Genomic DNA, 23,510 nt, shown 5'->3' with positions numbered 1-23,510 from the left:
ACGGATTCAGCCTCTGCTCCATGGCAGGCACTGAGCCAGGCTTTGGGGATAAGGTGGACAAGATATACAAGAATCCTACCCTCACAGGGCTTAAAATCCAGTAGCGAGATTTTAACCAACCAACTATTACAACCTGTGATACATGCTAAGAGAGAAAAACCAGAGTGATCATGACAAAGGCAGGGAGAAACTTGGCAAGAACACTATTCTGTTCTTGGACACTATTCTTGGCGAGGACACAGACCCTGAAACTTGAAGGTTGGAAACTTGTAAGTTCTGGAAAAGCTTGGAGAAGAATATTTCAAGGAACGGGGACATCCAGTTAAGGGCCCAGAGGCAGGAAGGGCTGATTTGGGGAACAGAAAAGTGGTCAGTATGGCTGAGATGAAGTTGGAAAGTAGGAGTACCTCCATCATAGGTGGTCTTAGGTACCTTAGCATGGCCCTTGGGTTTTATTGTGGTTGCAACAGAAAGCCATGGGAGAGTTTGTTTCTAAAAGATGACACTGACTGCTGGGTGGAGATGGCATTAGAAGGGGTCAAGACTGAAAGGAGGGTGCCCCGTTGTGTTGCTATTTCGGTGGTCTGGGATGGATGGCAGAATGCAGAGGGAAGGAAGTGGGTGTATCTAAATAAGAAGATGGAGAATTGACAGGAGCTGCTACTGGACTAACTGGAAAGCAAAAAGAAGAAAAAGAAAAGAAAAGGGAAGGGAAAGAAGGAAGAAAGGAAGGAAGGAAGGAAAGAGGGAGGGAGGGGGAGGGGAGGGGAAAGGAGGGGAGGGGAGGGGAGGAGAGGGAGGATGAATTGAGGATAAATGATAAATGTCTACTTTGGGACTTGAGTAACTGTGTGGCATTCCCAGGTTCTCTAGTAGTCTTCCCCAGGGGCAACCACCATTACCACTTTATTGGATATTCTTCCAAAGAGATTGTATGAATACATTAGCATGTTTATACATATTCTCTTTTACACAAAGAACATTTATATGCTTACTGCTCTGCATCTAGACTTTTCTCTTAACAATTCATCTTAGATCATTTTCCAAATCATTTATCATAGAGCTGTCTAATTCTTATTAATAGTTGCAGACTATTCCCTTGAATGGATATGCTACAGTTTATTTGACCAGTCAGTCCTCTTTTGACTCAGGTTGCTTTCAAATGTTTTGACATAACAGGCAATGCTACAATGACCATCCTTGTAGATAAGTCATTTTGAATACACAAGTAAATCTGAAGCATAAATTTCTTTTTTTTTTTTTTTTTTTTTTTTTTGAGATGGAGTCTCACTCTGTCACCCAGGCTGGAGTGCAGTGGCGAGATCTCCACTCACTGCAAGCTCCGCCTCCTGGGTTCATGCCATTCTCCTGCCTCAGCCTCCCGAGTAGCTGGGACTACAGGTGCCCACCACCACGCCCGGCTAATTTTTTGTATTTTTTAGTAGAGACGGGGTTTCATCGTGTTAGCCAGGATAGTCTCAATCTCCTGACCTCGTGATCTGCCCATCTCGGCCTCCCAAAGTGCTGGGATTACAGGCATGAGCCACCGCGCCCGGCCTGAAGCATAAATCTCTATAAGCAGAATTGTAGGTCAAGGGTGTGGGCATTTTAAATTCAGGTAGCCATGTTCAGATTACCCTCCCACAAGGTGACACTAATTTACACTCCCACCAGGACTATTAGGAAGATTATGTCAGGCTTAAACTTTTTCTCCTATTGTACCTTTTCCCAGATGAGACTCAGAGACCCCATCTTCAGGTTCACATGATGAGACGATGTGGCTCTGCAATGCCAGTCCTGGCCTATGTGCCTCCAAACCCTCTCTCCTCCCCGTGACACCAGGCCCCCACCACAGCCTCCATGGTGCCTGCACCAGGGTCTCAGAGCACATGCCTATGATCTGGCACTTCCCTTTGGGAAGACTTAAGTATCAACCAGAATAAGCCAAACCACAAGAAAAATGTCTGGTGAGAGCTGGGTTAATAGCTTAAACATTGATTCTGCTAGAAAAGAAATGGCATTTTAAAAACTAGAAAATGAACCCAAGTGAACTATTACCTGCTCTTCCATTTAAATTAGCCCTAGGAGGGCTCCATCCCTAAGTTTACTCATGATTAAAAAATCCCTTATGCCATGATTCTATTGATCACTTTAAAGAGTAGAACTTTTGCCTCATGAGTAGAGCTTTTTTAAGATCAACTGAATGATATATTAGCACTCTTGATGGGTAAAATAACTAAGAAAGTAGCCGCAGCTAGCTCTGTGTATGATGACAAACAGGTTGTCCAGAAATCAACAAAATGCTGGAGCTAAAGTTAGAGGGTGTCTTAGTCCATTTTCTGCTGCTATAACAGAATACTCCAGACTGGGTAATTTATAAAGATAAATGTTTATTTGGCTATCAGTTCTGGTGGCTAGGAAGTCCCAGAGCATGGAACTGGTATCTGGTGAGGGTTACCCCATGATGGAAGGGTGGAAGCTGGAAATGAGCATGCAAGACAGAGAGAGAAATAGGGCTGAACTTATCCTTTTTATCAGGATCCCACTCCCATAATAATGAAACATTCCTGCAATAATGGCATTAATCTATTCATGAGGGTCGTGCTCTCATGGCCTAATCACTTCTTAAAGACCCCATCTCTTAATACTGTTACAATGGCAATTAAGTTTCCAACACAAGAATTTTGGGGGACATTCAAACCATAGCAGGGAGACAACAATCTACTGGGACATTCAGTGGTAGCACACAGCAGCACATTCTTCTAAAGTCAGGCCTCAGTGGTGCATCTATAAAGGGCAAGGTCAACTGGATGCTCTCTAAAGTTTTCTCTAGCATTAGCAGTCTGCAACTTAGTGAAATATCCTGATTTTATAGGTAGGAAAACTGAGGTCCAGAGAGGTGACTGAAGATACCCAGTAACAGAGCTGTCAAATTATACATTTCCTTATATTTTTGTGTATGGTGAGTGAGTCTGCTGCAAAGAAAGCTTTAGCCCTGCTCCCATTTATCATTTGCCCTCTTCCTACATCTCTGCTTGCCTCAACCTTGTTCTGAATACATTCTAATAGTATTGGCATATGGAATAAGTATTCTTATTTTTTAGAAAAGCACAGATGGCTGAGAAAAAGTCAAGTATCAAAGAGGCAAAAGGCTATATTTGGCCACCTATGAGCTCTGGTATCTACTTTTTTCTATCTTAAATGTATTTAGACAGAGAATTCGTCATACTAATAATCAAAGGAATGTATGTTAAAACAATAAGGAGATGCTATCTATCTATCTATCTATCTATCTATATATATATATATATAGAGAGAGAGAGAGAGAGAACATCTCCTTATTGTTTTATATTTTATATATATACACATATATATTAATTTGGGAAATATGGAAAGGAAAGGAATGTAATGACGCATGGATCTTTTTACGTAAGTACATCTCAGGTTGAGACAAGGAGCAGGGATGCCCCCTGCCTGCCTGCATGTGTCACTTCCACAGAGAGCCTGCAGACAGCCACACCTTCCATCTTTCTCTGCAGACACGGAGGAGACTAGGTGGAAATGGCAATACCTTTGCTTTTGTTTGGTTGCACCAGTGAAATGTGAAATATGTTACAAGTCCCAAGGACTGTTCAAAGCACAATGCTCACCATAACCTATGTTCACTAAGGACCGCTCACTGGCAACTGATTAAAATTGGAGCACATTTTTAGCCAGGGTAGCTCTGAATATTGTAAAACTTGGACTCATGGATTTGGGGCATTTATTTGAAAAGTTAGTATGTTTGAGAATCACCTGCACAGCTTGATAAAATTCATATTCCCAGGCTACATCCCCAGAAGTTTCAATTCAACAGGTGCAGAGTAGGGCCCTAGAATGTGAATTTTAATAAGCAACCCAGAAGATTCTGATGCAGGTGATCTGAAGCCCATACACTAAGAAACTGACCATTGGGAACCAGCTAGGCTAAGAAAAAAAAAAGGTTTCATCTGGTGTCAGCATATTGCCCATAATTCACTCATCTATCTGTTCATTCATTTATTTAACAGGTACATATTAAATGTTTAGCATATGTCCCACTCCCTGGGAGGCACAAAGGAAAATAAAACATGCCTTTAAGATGTTTACAATCTAACAGGAAAGAGAGAGAGCAGGATATCAGCTCTCCCAGCAGTGTGGGAGGAAAAGCTCACAGAGCACAGGTGCTCTGGGAGCACACAGGAGTGTGTCTCACTCAGACTGAGATGGAAGAGGCGGCAGCGGTGACACCAGAGAAATGGTTCCTGAGGAGATGACTCCAAGTCTGGAGTTAGGAGTTACAAAGATAAAAAATAGGGGAGGAGCATTCCAAGGCACAAAGTCTTGAACCAGCTGGACATTTTGGAAATTATAGGTAGTTCTGTATAATTAAAAAGTCAGAGGGGTGTGTATGTGTGTGTGTGCACGTGCACACATGTGTATGTGTATGCATATGTGTGCACGCATCAGGTGTGCATGTGTGTGTGCATGTGTGTATGCACACATGTATGTGTGTGCATGTGGTTGCACATGTGTGTCTGTGCATGCATGTGTGTGTGTTTATGCGCATGTATAAGGATAAGGGAAGTTAGTCCAGGGAAACTACAAGGCCAGCTCTGGAAGGGCCTTGTATATGAAGAATGCTAACCAGCATCTCAGAAATATTAAGTAGGAATGACATGTGTTGTTTGCATTGCAGAAAGTCATGGAGATTCAGAAAGACAGGAAGTTACTGCATAGAAAGGTTAACACCCACCCTCACCTTCTACAAACAGCCTCAGCTAAAGATACCTGGGAGGAGCTTGTAGAAGATGCCACTCTGCAATCCAGAGGAAAATGTCTCTCCCTTTGAGCGGATCATTTCTACCAAGGTCAAACTCACATTTTATATTTTGTATTAAAAAAAATCAGATGTTTAATTTTTCATGTAATCAAAGAACAATAACAAAAGCAAACCTTCACTTGAGGACTGACTCTGGACTGGTTCTGGAAGCTGTACAAGGGACATCCCCAGCCACGTGGTAACTGACATGGGCCCACAATTAATATGCATTAAATCAGTCACTCCTCAAGTCAAACAGAGCTGTTTGCAGAGAAATGTGTTTGTAGTCCTGGGAATCATTAATCAATGATGCAGAGGTGGCACAGAATAATTGAATAATTAACATCCCAGGTATTGCTGGAGGCAACCAGAACTCCAACGTTCACACAAAGAAATGAGTTAAGCTGCTGCCACCCTAGCCCCGACACCACAGCATCCCCCAGGGCCAGGATGGTGCCTGCAGCTCCAGAGGCTTCTGCCAGAGGCATGCCACCCAGATGCCTGAAAAGCAGTCACGCCCTGGAAAGTCTCCTGTGCCATGTGTCCAGCAAAGGCCATATGACCCAGCATTTCTGAGATGGTAGGGGAGGAGGAGTGGGGACTCTGTTGTAGGAGCATGCACACAGTCCTGCCATGCCCCTATTGTGGGCATGTTTCACTTAGAAATTTAGAAAAAGCACAAGGCTTTAGAAAAAGTACAAAGTCTCACAATAACATCTGAATTACGGGAAGTCCCAGCTTACAACCAACACTTGCTACAAAATGCCTCAACATAGGCTAATTGTACTAGCCTGGGGAATGTAGAGAGTAACACACACACACACATCCCTTGCACAAACTTTCTGTATATTTGCTTGAACATGTTCATGGGTCAACAATCAATGCACCCATCCTCCTTTCCTTGGCCTCAAGTTCCTGTCCTTGACACAAAACCATAGTGGTCCAGGGATAAGGCCACAGTGGACCAGGGGCTAAGGCACATGCAGGAAGGCAGGTAGGCACCTGCTTGGCCTGTTGCATCCCAGGCAGAGACGCCATGTTGGTGAGAGACCTGAAGGCCTCCCGGCACCAGCTTTAACTGGAACAGTTATAGAGAAAGCACATGGGGCCGGGAGCCACAACTCCAAGCCCAATAAGAGCCGGCTGCTGAGGGACAGGGTGCTGGAAAGGTTATGTAACTTGTCCAACACAGTGAGCTGGGAGGCAGTAGAGAGGGGACAAAAACACATGAACTGAGAATAAGAGAGATCTGAGGTCAAATCCTAGCAATTCCAGTGAGTAGCCACCCTGGGCTTTGTTTTTGCCATCTTTGTAATGGAAATAATAAAGCCTCCTGATACGGTCTGGATGTTTTGTCCCAAATCTCATGTGGCCTTAAGTTTTGGAAGTGTGGGCTAGAGGGAGCTGTTTGAATGATGGGGGCAGATCCCTCGTAAATGTCTTGGTGCTGTCCTTGCTGTAATGAATGAGTTCTCCGAGAGTTCAGCTGAGATCTGGTTATTTGAAAGAGCCTGGCCCCTCCTCCCTCTCTCTCTTGCTGCCTCTCTCACTATGTGATGCACTGGCTCCCATTCACCTTCCACCATGACTAGAAGCTTCCTGAGGCCTCACCAGAAGCAGATGTCAGCACTATGTTTTGTGTACACCCTGCGGACTGTGAGCCAACTAAACCTCTTTTCATTACAAATTACTCCGTCTCAGGAATTCCTTTATAGCAACTCAAATGGACTAACACACCTGCCTCACAGGGCCATGGTGAGGCTGAATGAGACAGTGCATGAAGATCACACAAGGCAAGGGCTTCTGACATCTAGCTGTTGACATTTTGCTAATAGTAATATTAATAGCAACAAACAAATAGCAGAATGAAGTTCTCAATCCAGCCTATGCACTTTGCCCTGTGCCAAGCTGCCCTCCTGGGCACAAATGACTGGCTGCTGCCTCCATGGTGGTGGTGTTGTGGCAGCCTGCTCCAGTCCAGTCAAGACCCTCCCCACCCCAGAGCAGGCTCCCCCAAGACCCAGGTGCCCCCAGGGCATGCCCTCCCTCAAACTGGGTCCTAAGGCATGTGAGCAGACCCAGGCCTGGCGGCAGGTTGGCTCCCCTGGAGGACCTCCTGATTCCTGCTGCCCTGTCAGTCTGCAGATTGTTCCCAAGCACTCACCCTGTGTGTCAGGGAAGGAAGGGATGAGGAGGAAGCCAAGTCTCTCTCTGCCTTCAGAGAAACCATAGGCAGGCTCAGAAATCATCAGTCAGGCAATAAGAGGGGGCTGGGGTAGGCCCAGGGGATGGAGCCACCAGCTATGCTCTGGGGTGGGAGTGTGCTGGGGATGGGCGCACAGGGACAGGTTCACCCAGGAGGCCTCCAGGCTGGGAGCCATGAGTGAATGGAGCCATGAGTGAATGAGTCCCAGGCTGGGAGCCATGGGACTGCGTGGACCTGGCTGGTGGAGGTGTGAGGAGGAGGAGGAGTGCCAGGCCACAGAGAGGCCCCATATGTCCCACCAGCCAGCCAGGACCCCAGTCCACAGAGCTCTCCAGTCTAGAGCAGAAGGGTGATCCTGTGGTTCAAGGATTTTTCTGATTCATGTGAATTCCTGAGGCCTGCTTTCTCATGTTCTTCCCTGCCTTGTGCTTTCAGTTTAGAGACCTCCTTGATTTCACCACACATCAGTCCAGGTCTCAACCCAGCAACTTCCCTCTTTCTCCCAAAACCTTGCATTTGGTTTGAGTGTTGGCACTCTGCAGGAACCCCATTCCAGCTGGTCAGGGCTCTCATGGGCTCCATTCTGACCCTCTGTCTCATCCTCCACCATCTCGGCAGGACAACCAGACCCACGGAGACCCCCAGAGTTTCCCATCTATCCAAGCACTCCCCACAGCATTTCCCCAAGACACACAGTTCCTTGCCTCACAGGAGCCTCAGTCTTAACAGGATCCTTCATCCTTCCCTTGACAGGGCCCTTGGGCCATGCCATAGGTACCAGAGTTCTTCCAATGCCCCTTCTTACTTCTAGGAGAGTGATAACAAATCCTATGGGACTATGAAAGGAACAGCAACAGCCAGAGCAGTAACAGCAGATGCCAGAGGCTGAGAGCTGCCTCCTCACAGGGCACAGTCTCAGACAGAGACACAGCCCCACGTCAATCTTTGCCACAAACTAGTGAGACCAGGAGTAGAACCCCATTCTAAAGATAACAGAAAGGAGGCTGGGGAATGGTTCTCTTACTTACCCAGTCGCTAGGCCTGTAAGTGGGGGCAAGAGAATTAGAACTGGGCAGGGTTTTTACCCCCACCCCTGCCTGTAGCCTCCACCCTCCCCTCACAAGGGATCCTGCCCTGCCCCCACCTCCCCGGGCCTGCATCTCCAGGAACAGGCGTGCCTGGTGGTTTGGCTTCACTGACCCTGGGGAAACTGAGTTTGGTAGCCAGCCTTTCCCACAATTCCCCATGAAGCCAGAGGCAGCAAGCACAGCCCCATAAAATGCATAGAGACATCTCAGGCAAGGACGGATGCCCAGATAATGGCAAGGGTCACTCTGCCCAGTCCTCTGGGCCGGGAGCCGACCCTCACACAGGGTCCCTCCCTTCTGAATGTACCAGCCACCGGGTGCTAAGTGGAAGCAGGACAGCTCCTGCTCTCTCCCCTCCCGACTGCCCGCTGGGTTCCACATGCTCCTGTCTGCACATCCTGTGGATCCCCACTGCCACAGCAAACAGTGTGTGGCATTTCTGACAGCTTCCCGCTGAGCCACGGGAAGGCCAAGGAAGACTGAAGCTTAAACAAAAGGCAGGGAGGGGCAGATGGGAGAGGATCCCCTTCCTGGTTCTGTCCTGCCTCAGAGGCTGGAAAGTCAGTCACCTGGGGGCTTCAGACTCTTGCCGCTCCCCCAGCAAGATCCCTGAGGAAAATGTCACCTGGTGGACAGTCAACAAAAACAAGACTCTCAGAGACAGGACAAGTGTCAAAGGTACCTGCAGGCTACAAGAGGCCGGGCTGGGACTCACTCGGGTCCCTGACCACAAACTTCAGCCTAGCCAGGGTGAAAACTCCCAGGCCGGCCTTGGATGCCGGAGTGAGTCAGGCCACCTGCAAAGGCTCTCCTAGGAGGCCAAGGACCGGCCCTGGGGGGCAGCAGCCTGAGTGGTGTCAAAGTGGCAGGCCGTATTCCAGAGAAGTCCCCAGGAGGCTGTCCCATCTGACACCCACACAGCTCTGAAGGGACTTTGCAGATAAAATCAAGGTTACAAATCAGCTGACCTTAAAACAGGGATGTGAACCTGGATTATGTGTGACTTAGGGCCATCCCCTGTGCCCTAGGCAGCAGCAGAGCTGGTCAGAGAGGTGGTGTTGGGGGAGCGGGAGGCAGAGGGGGCAAGAAGGATATGAAGGGTGAGAAGGATACCACCCGCTGCAGGAAATGAAAGGAGGAAGGGCCACAGGGTAAGGGAGATGGGCACCCCAAGAAACAGATGAACCGTGGCAGCCAGCAGGCAGAGAACAGGAGCTCGGACCTACAGAAGCAGGAACGTGGATTCTGCCAGAACTGGAACGAGCTTGGAAAGGATGCCTTCCCAGAGCCTCTGGAAAGACATGCGGCCCCGCAAATGCCTTGGCTGCAGCCCTCTGAGGCTCTAGCAGAGAACCTGCTGAGCCCCACTGTGCCAAGACTTTCGAGATAATAAATGTGTGTTGCGTTAAAATCACTATGTTTGTGGTAATTTCTTCTGGCAGAGATAGAAAGCGAATATAAAGCACTGCCATTGTTCTCCTATCAAAGCAATGAAAAGAACCAATATGGAGACACCACATAATGAGGAAAGCAGGCAGGTGTAGCTGGAGCATGATATCTGTTTACTATGGATCCTTTCTGACACAGTTCTCAGACTTGCCACCATAGACAACGTAGGGTGCCCAGCAGTAGCCCTGGCCTCTGCCCACTAGACACCAGGAGCATCCTCTCGCCCTGGCCATGGCAATTAAAAATGTCTCCAGACATTGGCAAGGGTTCCTTGTGGGGTAGAGTTGCCCCCATTTGAGAACTGCTGCTCCTTTAAGGGCATAAAGCAAAGAAAAGTTTTTATAGAAAAAAAGCATTGATGTCTTAGCTGTTTTTTCAATGGACAAGGTATTTACTAAATATCCATTTACCTATATGAGCATATTAATATATTGATATATCCCAACTGTTATGATCTGCCATTAGTCCTCAGCAATTGTATATTATGAATATACACTTATGGATACATGTGTGTTATATATTTTAATATCCATTTATCAAAATTTCACATAGTAGAGATATGATGCTTCCATTATCAAAACAAAATGCACATGAATTTAGCACGTCATTCATCAGTGTTGACTGACTGGCTGCTCCAGGCATGCCTGTGGTCAGACAACAGGGTTCCCTCCTGTATGGAGGATCCGTAGTGACAGAGGTGGACAGGTGAAGTGCTGAGGTCACTCTGTGTGCCAGCAGCAAGGCAGGAGGTGATGCAGGGGGCAACACAGACAGTAACAAGCTAGTTCTCCAGGTCTCAGAGCAGGGAGCAGTCAAGATCAGCTTCAGAGAGTCAGTTGCAGGGGTCAAGCAGGCAGGGCACTGCAGGTAGGCAAACCTGCATGAGGAGGCATGATGTCTAGGTGTGTTGGAGAGCTGGAAATGTGCTCTGTGTCTGGAAGCTTTGGTTATGCAGGTATAAGGACAGCATTGTTACAGGACTACAATGCTTGAACTGTGACCCAATCTGAAAACAGCAAAGCAATTTGCTGAAATTTCTGCAGCAAGTTCATAAGCAATTCATTTGCTTATGCCCCTCCCAGGTTCTCTGAGCCTGGGACCTATTCCTGGAGGTCCAGGCTCTCCCTCAGTCCCTGGGTCTTGGTTCAGATCCATTCCCATTCACCCTGGGGCCAGACTAGCCTCCAGCTCTCATGCATTTATCTCTGTGTGTCCCCTGTGGCCCACCAGTCCCAGCCTGCCTGCTCCTCTGTGGGTATCTCCTTCACTTATATTCCTATGGAAAAGCCCGATTCACCCAGAGACCCTGAGGTCCACCAAGCCTTCAACCACCCAACCCTCAGAAAGGGAAAATAACTCACCTTTGATGAGCACCTCTCTTATGCCCAGCTCTGAACTAGTCCCTGTACTTCCACTGGCCCATTTAAGCCTGAGCAGAATGTTATCAGATGGTGGCCAGAACTCCACATTAAAGATGAGAAAACTGAGGCTGACAACAGTTAGGTGACATGCGGTTTAATATGTGGCCAAGCTGGGACTAGAACTGAGGCCGGTTCTACTCTAAGACATGTGCTTCATCTTCCATTGCATTCTTAGACTTGGGGAAGACGGGTCCTTCTCTGGGGCCTCCCCAGCCAGGCCAAGAGGACACACACACGAAGAGCAGGGCTCCGCCAACCCAGCCCCAGGCACCCAGGACCCCGGGTTTCCCTGCCACCTGGTCCCCAGCCTGCCTCCTGGGCCTGTACACTTCATCCCCAGGGCCACCCTTTTGAAGGCTAATGGTGCCACAGTGTGCTTACCCCTAGGCTTGAGTGGTGGCCAAGGTGAGACCGAGGCATAGGGACAGTGCGGACATATGGGTTGGGGTGTCCAAACACATGCACCCAAGACCCCTCAAGGTGAGGGACCTCTCAGGGTGGTCAGGCCACAAGCAGGGGGCCAAGATGCTGAACTGCCAGAAGGTCAAGAATTCTCAACTTGAAACTTGCCTCTCAGGTTGTCATGAAGGTCAAAGTAGGAAGTTAGAGTATTTTTCACTTAACAGTTTATGGTATACCTTTTAAATATTTTGATGCAGGATGTATAGACTTCCCTTTGCACCCTTTCCCTGGGCCAACAAATTTAGGAATCTATCCCTTTTTTTCACTGATTATTGTGTTGAAAGTTTTCATAGCAAATGGAGATCTCATTCCCCATGTAAGTGGCGAAACCTTGGTTTTCTCCTGTCTGACAATCTTAACAACTAACTTAAAAATCTTAAAGGCTATTGCAATGGGGTATATTACCTTTTCTTTATCAAGAAGCTCTTGTAAAATAACTTGTCTTTCCCGACACAGTTCCAAGAAGTCTTCTGAGTGCAGACTTTCATGTAAGGCTGGGAAGAAGGTCAGCTGGGTGCAGTCTACCCCCACTTCGTCCGGCTCGCCCTCAGCCTCCCTCGGTGTCAGTTCATCTGCAGCAGCATAAAGGGACACGTGGTGTTGACAGGAGCCACCTGGCATGGTAAGGGCCAGTGCACAGCATGTGCCTACATCACCGAGGAGCAGCAAGGCTCCAGGGCCAAAGTGAAGAGCATGGATCTCTCACCGTGCCCCTCCACTGCTTCTGGAAATGGACACCACACATCTGGGGCACCCTGGGGTGTGGTCAAAATACCTTCCAGTTGACTTATCCTAGAGGGCCCAGCTATGCCCAGGCCTAGCTGTTCAGCCACTTCCAGTGACCACAGGGCAACATTTCCAAATTCACCCTCGTTAGTAAAGCAACTCCCCAGAGTCCCAGCTAGGATTTGCTTTCTCTGAATTTCACTTCATTCACTCTTTGAATATTGCTGTTTTTTCTCATGATAGAAACAATATCCGTTTATTGTAAAAAAACTTGGAAAAGATATGAAGTTGTGAGAAATAAAACAAATCTCACCCATGCACCCAGAGATAGTGCTAATAATAACAGGTCCCATTTAATAAGCCCTTTCTCTGTGCCAGATACTTCTGATGACATTTTAAAATGTTGTCCCATCTAGGTTGGAGATACTATTTCATCCTCACTTGACAAATGGAAAAGCTGAAACAGGCTAATTACTTTGTACAAGATCATATGGCTTCTAAGAACTAGAGGTAGAATCTGAATAAAGTCTCTCTGAGATAAGAGTCTGGTCTTTTCATCTCTAGTCTGTTTGGCTCCACTGTTTGCAATTTGGTCCATTTACTTTCATTATCTTTTCTGTACTGGATGATTGAAAGTGTCCACTGCTCACGCAAACCCTCACAGCTTTCCCCCATGCAGGGAGAGGTGTGTAGGAGAGGCGTGGTGGAGAACCACAGGGCCTTTCTTCTCCTTTGGCTGAGCTCCCTACTCAGGGTGCATACTGGAAACACCATGAAGGCCCAGGGTCACGGACACCCAGGGGCTCTGCATGTCAAGAATGAGAGGACACAGCAGCCCATGGCCACCATCCACAAAAAAATCAGTTCATGCTTTCCACCACTGCACTCTCTGCAACCCCCACCTCTGAGAGGTGGAGCAGGCAGGCAATCATTCCATGTGAGAGTTGTAGGGCTTGGGGTGGAGAGACGAGAGACAAACAGGTATCACAATGTCATCCCATGCTCTGTGCCACAGTAAAACTCCAAATCACCTGGGGATCAGAGCCCAAGACCCTCACTTCTGGGCTTGTATTACTGCAGACAGGCAAGGTAGCAAGCTCAATAACAAATCCATTAGTCAGGAAATGAGACAAGTTTGATCAGCAGTAAGAAGTAGTCATTGGCCAGGTGTGCTGGCTCACATCTATAATCCTAGCACTCTGGGAGGCCAAGGCAGGCAGATTACTTGAGCTTAGGAGTTGGAGACCAGCCTGGGCAATGTGGCAAAGCCCCATCTCTACAAAAATTACAAACATCTGGGCATTGTGGTGTGTACCTGTAGTCCCAGCTACTCTGGAGTCTGAGGCAGGAGGATTATGTGAGCCCAGGAGGTGGAGGCTGCAGTGAGTTGTGATTATGCCACTGCACCCCAGCCTAGGTGACAGCACAAGACCCTGTCTCAAAAATTGTTTGGGAATACTTTTAAGATCTCCCTGATATAGCAAATTGACAAGACTCTTTCTCCCCAAAAATTGTTATTGTTGCAATCTTAATAGAAAATGCTTCCCCTAACAAGTGTCTAGGGCTGAAATCGACTTGTCTTCTTTCTGGAAGCACAGTAACAATAAGTCCCAGGGTTGGCTACAATAGTATTTTCCTCTTCTAAAATATTAATTTAATATCTTTAATAAAATATTAAATAAAACCAATAATTAGCTTAATTATTAAAGGAAAAAATAGATAAACTGAATACCTTGGTTTTCAGCATTTGTTTGAGAAATATGATCATTTTTGTCTTGGCTTTCCTGAAATCAGGACAGAGAAAAGAAAAATTAAATCTCGGAGGCTACATCTATGCTTCACCCGCCCCCAATTCCACAGATGCACAAACACACACATGAATATGACCCCTTCAAATTATGCAAGCCTCAGATGCAAAGGGAGGGAAACACTAAATCCTAAAAGACCACAATAAAATGCAAGTATGAATGTTCCTGAGTCAAAGGGGAAAAAACCCACAATCTTCCATTACGTAGGACTTACAGTAATTACCAAAGAATAGGCCAAGATGGGATTAGATAGCATCCTCGATGTCTCTGTGTGGGACACCCTGGACAGGGGACCAGGGGAGCTTCCAGGGCTGGACAGCCCCAGAGACCAGAGACCAGGTTTCATAGCCAGCCCTTGGCTTTGTCACCAGCACAGTGAGCAGGCTACTTATTTTTTTTTTATTTTTTATTTTTTTTCTTCCTATTCCTAAAAAATGTAGTGAGGGAAAATACTACACACCACCAAGTGTTTATTGACAATACTTAGAAAATTTAAGCATCTACTGAATAAATGAAATATAATTTTTTCATTAGATTTTACAAAGGATTTTTAGCATAAGTAAAAGATGCTGAGGTTACAGACCAGAGAATAAACTCAACATTGTTACTTGTGATGAATGCAGAAGAAAAAATCCAGCATTCTGGTGTTTGGAAGGCTGCCTTTAAGGATATTTTAAATTATGATCATTCAATAAAGACATGAAAAACTATTAACAGATTTTCTATATCTACTACCAAATGAATCCAACTGGCTTCTTGTCTTTTAAAAGGCAAAATAGGAGTTTGCGACACAGTTCAAGCTTCATTAGAGCAAACTCCCAGGGACTACCCAGATTCTGTTGCTTGGGAAGTCAATGTTGTTTGGAATGAGTGGATCGCTGGCTCAAGATTGCAGAAACAGTCAAGTTCATGAGATTTTCATCGTAAAACTTGTTATGGGATTTGCAGTAATGCTTATAGCAGTACGGGTTACAACTGCCCAATAACAAGTAACTTGTGCGAGCAGACAATAGCCTTCCCCTGGCCCTTTCCAAACACTTGCATCCAGATGACTCCACAGGACTTGTGTGGACCGCAGCACAGGGCTGTGTCTGCGGCATAGGTAAGAACCACTCACCACTCAACACTCACTATTTATCCATTCATTCAGGCTGTAGTTACAGTGTCCCTGCTATGTACCTAGGAGGGTTAGTGATGCTTTTCTCCTCTTAAATGGCATTGAGAATAAATTTTGGGACTCTCCTACATTTAACTGCATGTGTTATCTTAGCCTGATATAAACAACATGCGATGGGGAAGCTCAGGAGCTGCTTTCCTATCAGGCCCTACCTGGAACCAGCACTGTCCCACTGTGCCTGACTCCTACCTTGTGCCTTCCTGAGCTCAGGGCCTCCAATGGAGACAAGCGTTTGATGCGTTTCCTCATTCGAGCTGGTCCTTCTCTCCAGTCGAGTTCCCATGGGGAACAGGGCTTGGTTTCTTCCCCCTGGCTCCACAAGCCCAGCTCTCCAAAAAGCTGCTCCTGGATCCTGGCCCAGGCGTTAGCTGCCTTGATGTTGTCACATTTTCGCCTCTGGGGAGAAGAAACAGAGTGACCCTGGACACATTTGCCTTATGGGCCTTATGGGCCTGGCCCCAAACCTCCCGGGGTGAATAGGCCAAGTCTCCCATGAACGTTTGAGAAAGATACCTTCTCTCTACACCCTCAGAATGTGTAGGGTACCCACTGCAGCCAGGACTATAAGGAAACAGTTGCTCAGCTTTAAGATATCTTAATCCAAGTTAGGGGAGGAGAAAGCTGTCTGCCCTTTGGCCTTCAGAGCCATGAGGGTACTGGTGATGGGCAGAAAGCAACAGGTCTGGAAAGTCCTGTAGCTGCTCATCAGCATGGACTGGACAGCTATTTTACCAAATGGACATGAATCTCACCACAGTCCCACCCTTCAAAAATGAGGCTGAATGTACTTTTTTCCAGTTGCCTGGACTGGAGTGGAGTGGGAATTTGAAGCCCTCAAGACAATTGGTTGATTTGAGCAAGTCACTCCCATCTCTGGTTCTCAGAATCGCCAACGAAATGACAGACCTGGCCTGAATGATGTCTAAAGGCCTTTTAATCCTAATATCATAGATTCCAGAAGGTTCAGAGATTCTAGAATACTCACAGGAGCTAAAACCTTTCATAGTAATGCAAACAATCTCATTTAATAGCTATAAGAGCCTCAGTTTGCATCTGTGGTCTCTGACTACCACATCTGCTACTAGAGTATGACTCAAACTTTTCTAATAATACATAGATACACCCAACCTGCATTTATAGACCACATTAAAGTCACATGCATCACCTGTCAAAGAAGCAGTTCAGTTCAGTTTGGACAGTAGAGTCAACTTTGCAGGATAAACTTTTGCAATTATTCAAATATTTTATGGAATTTGTCCCAAATTTAATCTTTTCAGAAAATGAAAAGGTGAAGTGCTAATGACAAGAAGCATAACAACATGAAGAGAGAAGACACCCACTATCATGTGTTAGGCTGAGCCCTGCACCTGCTTTATCTCATTTCCTCTACCCAGTGGTACCACAAGTATTTTTGATCATCCCCATGATGATGCTAAGTCTGCAAAGGAGAAGTGCCTTCTCCAAAGCCAACAGGTGGCCAAACAGAGATTTAAACCTGGTCTGTTGGATTCCAAAGACTTCCTTGAGCATGGGAGCTAGATTCCTTTGCTGAGGGGCTATTATTTTATGAGCACATGGTTTCTACTAGCATTTCAAAAAACTGGAAGACTTATAGATGTAGGCCTTGCAAATCTTGGCCATTTTAAATGAGTAAATTGTTCTCAGAACTTGTCGGAGGCATTCCCATGAAAGCATGGCTTTGGGGTGGGGGATAGTGCCCAGCAGGTGGTTTCTGGCATTTGATGGACCTGATCATCCATCATGTTTTTGTGAATCACCAGCAGTTCAATCTGGAGGATCTTCAACTTCCTCATCAGTCAAATGTGGTTAATAATAGTACCATAATAATAATCGTGGGCTTCTAGAATGATTAAATGGGACAATATTTTCAAGAGTTTAATATGGTACCTTACTCAGCTTAAGTAATCAGTGTTATCACTGTGAATGAAGCTAATCCTATTTCAAAACAAGATCATTTTGTTTCTCTACAGTTCTTAAATTCATATCCCAAACAGTGCTAGCATTTTATGTGGTAGTCCAATTGGTTAATAAGAAACTCCAAGATGTACATTGTATTGCATGCCTCTAATCCCAGAGCTTTCGGAGGCCAAGGTGGGAGAATTTCTTGAGGCCAGAAGTTCAAGACCAGCCTAGGCAACATAGCAAGACCCAGTCTCTACAAAAAAATTAAAGAAATAACTGGGCATGTTAGTGCATGACTGTACTCTCAGCTATTTGGGAGGCTGAGGCAGGAGGCTCTCTTGAGCCCAGGAGTTCAAGGCTTCTGTGGGCTATGATTTACATGACTGTACTCCAGCCTGGGCAACAAAGTAAGACCCTCCCTGTCTCAGAAAAAAAAAAAAAAAAAGGGCCACCAGAAAAATAATGACTATCCAACCAACTATCCAAAGCTTTTTACAGAGACTTGGTCACATAGAATGAACACTCGTTTGGCAGAAATATTTCAGTTCCCTGGAGATTGTAGTGACGTTTGTACATTTGCATTTGTAGTAACATACGGAGCTTCATGGAGGATGAATAATCTCAAGCTATTGGGTTGTCCAGCCTTAGCTTCAAATTAGTTTTTTAAGAACACATATCTGGCCGGGCACAGTGGCTCACACCTGTAATCCCAGCACTTTGGGAGGCCGAGGCAGGCGGATCACGAGGTCAGGAGATCGAGACCATCCTGGCTAACATGGTGAAATCCTGTCTCTACTAAAAAATACAAAAAATTAGCTAGGCGCGGTGGCAGGCGCCTGTAGTCCCAGCTACTCTGGAGGCTGAGGCAGGAGAATGGTGTGAACCCGGGAGGCAGAGCTTGCAGTGAGCAGAGATAGCGCCACTGCACTCCAGCCTGGGGGAAAGAGCGAGCCTCCGTCAAAAAAAAAAAAAAAAAAAAAGAACACATATCCACCCCAAGTCTCCACCTATGCAACCTGGAGATGCGCAGCTGCCTGGGTCTTCATCACAGAGCACACATGTTGCCTTGAATATCTGTAGTCAGACAATGGTGTGATCCCTGAGAGAGATGTGATTATTTAGTCCATGATAGCAAGTTACAGGTGGCCCAGGGCAGAGGACGTCAGATGACTAAATAGCAAAAGTCCTGAGTTTCCACACCTGCAAAGGTGCTCTGAAATGCCCATGTTTCTGCACAGTGTAAGGCCCTCTTTCTATTCAAACTGCAAGTGGGCCAAATGCCACACTTAAGGCCCACAGACTCACAGGCAGGGATTCTGTTATGTTGGGGGACAACTACAATTTCTTTTCTTTTTTTTTTTTTTTTTTCAGAGACAAGGTCTTTTTCTCTGTCATACAGGCTAGAAGGCTAGAAAGCAGTGGCATTATCATAGCTCACTGTAACCTGTAACCTCCAACTCCTGGGATGAAGCAATCTTCCCACCCCAGCATCCTGAGTACCTAGAACTAAAGGTGCCACTATACATGGCTAATGTCTTTTTAACTACTTTTTTTTAGAGATGGGGTCTTGCAATGTTGCCCAGTCTGGCCTTGAACTCCTGGCATCAAACAATCCTCCTGCCCAACCTCCCAAAGCACTGGGATTAGAGGCATGAGCCACCACACTTGACCAGTTATGATTTTCGAATCACAGCAACCCTTGGGTAGCAACACTTAGATTAACCTTTGGAAACCCAGCCCTTCCCTACTTTCAGTCCCTGCTACTTCAGTGGAGTTGACCAGGCTTCAAAGATGAACACTTCACCTAAGTCTCTATAATCCGAGTTGTTATGAATGGTTACAGGATGAGCCAATGGGCACCACCCCCTAGGGCTGGGAATGGCACCCTCAGGAGCCCACACAGAGGAAGCAGAGCATGGAACTTGATCCAGCGCTGCTTGAATTCTGCATTTCCCTGCATTCTTCAGTAAAACAAGACTTTTTTTTTGTTGCCTAAGGCAGTCTGAGTTGAGTTTCCAATATTTGTTCTAAGAGAGCTGTGATAAATACTCAATGAGTAGATAGAGACTGAACAAGAAAAGGAAACTAGAGGCCCTAGAAGAGAGTGGGACAGAAGACAGTGGCCATTTCTGGGTTGTCAGGCATCTCACAAAGAACTCCAACCAGTAAAGACTGTGTAAGCAGGATAAGTCATTTCTGCAAATTATAATGGAGATTCAACATAAGAACTGGATGGCCTAAGTATGTAACAGACAGAGCAAGAGAGGCTGGGCCACAGAGAAGAGAATGAAGATAATGTGGACAAGGCAAAGGGGAATCTGAACAGGGCCAGACTGTAGGGGCAACTTTTTGTCAGAACTTCTGGATAAAAAAAAAATTTGGCTGATTAACTATTTGAATTGCAAGGTTTGCTGTTGATATAATAATGGGATATAATGATGCTTGGGTTAACTTCCAGGGCACTAGACAACGATGCCTTGTTATGCTGGGGGCTGCTGCCATCTCCAGTCACCTCTCAGTTGTGGGTAAAGTGCCTGGTTAGAGAAGTCCTGCGTGGTGTGTTACTGGCCACCCTGTGGGCAAGGGTCCCTGAATCTCCCCTTCTTAGGAGGGCCTCATTGGGTGCACCTGGGAGAAGCTGTCCTCAAAGGATGTGGCAAATTTCTCAAGCCTAATCTCTGTCCAGAGTTTGGACCTGACTTTTCTGGAAGCGGAATGGGCCTTTGTTGGGAAAGCATACTACCCCTTAAAAAAGCAGGGCAATGGTCCACATCCCATTATCTATGGCAGATGTTATTATATCTGCATTCTTTCAAATATCAAAACAACCTGTCTTAAATATTTAAATACTTGGAAAGTATCCTTGTGGATTAGCTTCCAAATGCTGATTTTCTCAAAAATACCTCAATCAACAGGAAATTTGCACAACTTTCTCAAGTCCTTTCTGAACTCCAGTCAGGCCCTGCTGCTGAAGATGAGACAGGCTAATCTTTCAGGTGGCTGGATCCCTTCCTTCTGGGCTTGAGGGAGTTGCATCCTTCCCACATGAACCTATAATCTCACAAATCTCAACAGAATTTCACAAAGTACCCCAGGGCACCTCTCTTGGCCATAACTGTATCTCCCAAGCTCTTCTAACCATTGGAGCAGAAATGGTTGCACCCTAAACCAGATGCAGATTAGGAAGTTTAGATAAACCACATCCTCTGTCTCAAAATGGTGCAGTGGTGATGAGGATGTCCACCAATAAAGGATGCAATCCTACAAGATTCATCTTATTTTTCCCTCAGTGGCAATTAAATTTATCAGCCATATTGCTAGTCCTGAGTGAAATCTGTCAATCCATGTTGTGAATCATTCACATGCAATTGTCTATCCAATAGGCACAGATGACACCCAAATAGGCCAGCAAGTCACCCTACCCAGCTGTGCAGCACAGTCAGCAATGCTGGAGTGGGGTAGATGCCCACAGAGAAAACCCTTGTCCAACCAGAGGGTCTGTGGAAGGCCAGCTTGTGCACTCAGAAAAACTAGACATGCCTGCTTATCCCTCTAACTATCACAGCCATTATCACGTCCTGTACACACCAAACCTCCTTTCTCACAAGTGTCGTGTCTGACAAGCTGCTGCTTCCATCACTCAGGAGAGCCTGGGAGGCTATGTTGCTAAGCTGTGTGTTTCTGGGGTTCAGGCTGCACATCCATGAATGGGTCTTCCCAGGGGCATTCTTGTGGGCTTCTATGGGGGAAACTAGACAAGGCAACTCAGCTTCCGATGATTAGTGCCTCTTCTGTTTCCTGGCACTGGGCACCATGTGTAAGCCTTCCTGATCCGTGGCCCACCCAGGGCACACTAATGGCTCCTTACACCCCATCGCTCCTTTCCCCATAGTAGAACATCCTATCATTGAGCTCATCACCATGTTTTGTGGGCATTTCTTTTCTCTGGGTTTCATCTACAAGTTTCAAACACCTTCAAGACACAAGAGTATCATAATCTCTGCATTTTTTAATACTTCACACTGTCTCTGGGACAAAGAAATTGCTGGGTAAATAATATATCCAACTGGGTTTTAAGACTGTATGTTGTGTTCTATTTTTAGCAATATGTTAAATTTTTATTAGTAACAGTAACACCAAATAAAAATAAAGTTCTTTTAGCTATTCTATAACCACACATGGGTTATCCATTCTCTATCAGCCACAGTCTGGGTGCTTCACACTTGCTCTTAAATCTTCACAGGTAGGAAGACTTATTCCAGCTTAGAGATGAGCACACAGAGGCTCAGACCCCTGGCATAGAAAGGGGCAGACTTAGAATTCAAATAAAGCTCTGACTGGCATGAGAGCCAGTGTTCTTTGCCTAGATTGTACAGCAGTCAGGCCTAGATAGGTACTTTAAATATCTAAGCCTGCCTTTGTCAGTGGCAACCCATTGCATTTAGGATAAAATGCAAAACCCCAACATGGTGCAAGCCTGGTGGGCAATCCAGAACGTAAACCAAAGGCCCTTCCGATTATTTTTCAGGTTCAAGGTGGATTCCAGCTTACTGTATAGAGAAAGCTTATGTTTTGTTTCTTACTTGCACATGATCTTTGTATAAGGATGCATATAGCTCTTGTCCTCTTCTTCTGTAGTTCTCTATACATGACACAAAATCCTGGAGAAAGGAGAAAACAAGTCACAGCTTAATGATAGTTGTGATTTTATTTTATTCTATTTTATTTCATTTTTTGAGACACAGTCTCACTCTGTCACCTAGGATGGAATGCAGTGGCACAATCTTGGCTCACTGCAACCTCTGCCTCACAGGTTCAAGTGATTCTCCTGCCTCAGCCTCCCAAGTAGCTGGGATTTCAGGCACCCGCCACCATGCCTGGCTAATTTTTAGTAGAGACAGGTTTCACCATGTTGGCCAGTCTGGTCTTGAACTTCTGACCTCAGGTGATCCATCTGCCTCAGTCTCCCAAAGTGCTGGGATTACAAGCGTGAGTGACAGTTGTGATTTTAGATAAGAACGTCTCTATACTGACCAATTGACAGAGGAAATAGTGGTTACAGAATTTGTTGGTCAAATGAGATTCATGTAAATACAGGCATCACCTATGCTGACACACTCACATATGAATACATTCACATACGTGTTTATGGGTTGCTTCCATCTCCATCTATGATGAACTAGCTTGCAGTAGCTCAACCTTCCTCCAAAGAATGACTGAAAAGACCTAGATTTGAACAATCTGCTCTAAGACAGCAGAGAGCTACCAAGACAGCTGAATTTGAGGAGCCAAGATTCTGAAGAGGAATTCATCGAGGTGTGCCCAAAATTTATGCTTTTTTATATTTTTTGGACCTTGAGATACATGCAAATTTTCAAATAGCTCAAAAGGATGAGAAGCCGAGGCCACAAAACAAACTTCAGTACATTTAAAAGGATAGACATAATACAAAGCATGTCTTTTAATCACAATGAAACAAAATATGAAATCAATTAGCAGAAAGAAATTTGGCAAACTCAAAAATAAGTGTAGATTAAAAAGCACATTCCTAAATAACTAATAGGTCAAAGAAGAAATCAAAAGGGAACTTTTTGAGATGAATAAAAATAAAGACACAACATACTAAAACACATAGGCTATAACTAAAGCAGAGCATAAAGGAAAACTAATAGTTGTAAATGCCAATATTAAGTAAAAAAAGAAATACCTTAAATCAATATCTGAAACTTCCATCTGAAGACACTGGGAAAAAAAGAGCAAACTAAATCTAAAGCAAGCAGAAGGAAGGGGAAAATAAATATTAATGCAGAAAGTAATGAATTACAGAATATAAAAAACAATAAATAAAATTAATGAAACTAAAATCTGGTACTTTGGAAAGATCGATAAAATTGGCAGTCTTTAGCTAGGCTGACCAAGAAAAAAGAGAAAAGGCTTAAATTATTATACTAGGATCAGAAATGAAGGAGACATTACTACTGACCTTACTGAATTTTTTCAAAGGATTATAAAAAAATACCATAAACAATTGTATGCCAATAAATTAAATAGCTTAAATTAGATGAACAAATTCCTAAAAAGACACAAAATGCCAAAACTGACTCAAGAAGAAATGGACAATTAGAATAGATCAATAACAAGAAAATAAATTGAATTAGTAAAACAGCAACAACAACAAAACCTACCCAGAAGGAAAAGCCCAGCCCAGGCCCAGATGGCTTCACTGCTGAATCCTAACCACCACTTAGTGAAGAATTAATGGTAGTTTTTCAAAAGCTCTTCCAAGAATTAGAAGAGCAAGGGACACTTCCCAACACATTCTATGGGACCAGTTATTACCCTGATACAGAAAACAAAGGCTTTACAAGAGAACTACAGACCAATATCTCATATAAATATGAATGTAGAAA

General features: G+C 45.2%; 1 protein-coding gene across 4 annotated transcripts in view; it reads right to left on the bottom strand.

The window, feature by feature from the left end:
- The window catches only part of WDFY4 (WDFY family member 4), a 297,400-nt gene that overhangs the window by 93,705 nt on the left and 180,185 nt on the right, over window positions 1–23,510 (bottom strand). For all 4 annotated transcript variants that reach the window (XM_054436992.2, XM_054436994.2, XM_054436995.2 and 1 more), the window contains 4 exons: window positions 21,684–21,761; window positions 15,367–15,573; window positions 13,925–13,976; window positions 11,872–12,038 (listed from right to left, as the gene is read on the bottom strand). In XM_054436992.2, the coding sequence (XP_054292967.1) occupies window positions 11,872–12,038; window positions 13,925–13,976; window positions 15,367–15,573; window positions 21,684–21,761 (504 nt within the window). The remainder of the gene's footprint in view (window positions 1–11,871; window positions 12,039–13,924; window positions 13,977–15,366; window positions 15,574–21,683; window positions 21,762–23,510) is intronic.

Source organism: Pongo pygmaeus, chromosome 8 (genome assembly GCF_028885625.2).
Source record: "Pongo pygmaeus isolate AG05252 chromosome 8, NHGRI_mPonPyg2-v2.0_pri, whole genome shotgun sequence".
In the NCBI taxonomy this organism is placed as follows: domain Eukaryota; kingdom Metazoa; phylum Chordata; class Mammalia; order Primates; family Hominidae; genus Pongo; species Pongo pygmaeus.
The sequence above is the reverse complement of the archived record's forward strand: the minus strand, read 5'-3'. Positions and strand labels throughout refer to the sequence as shown.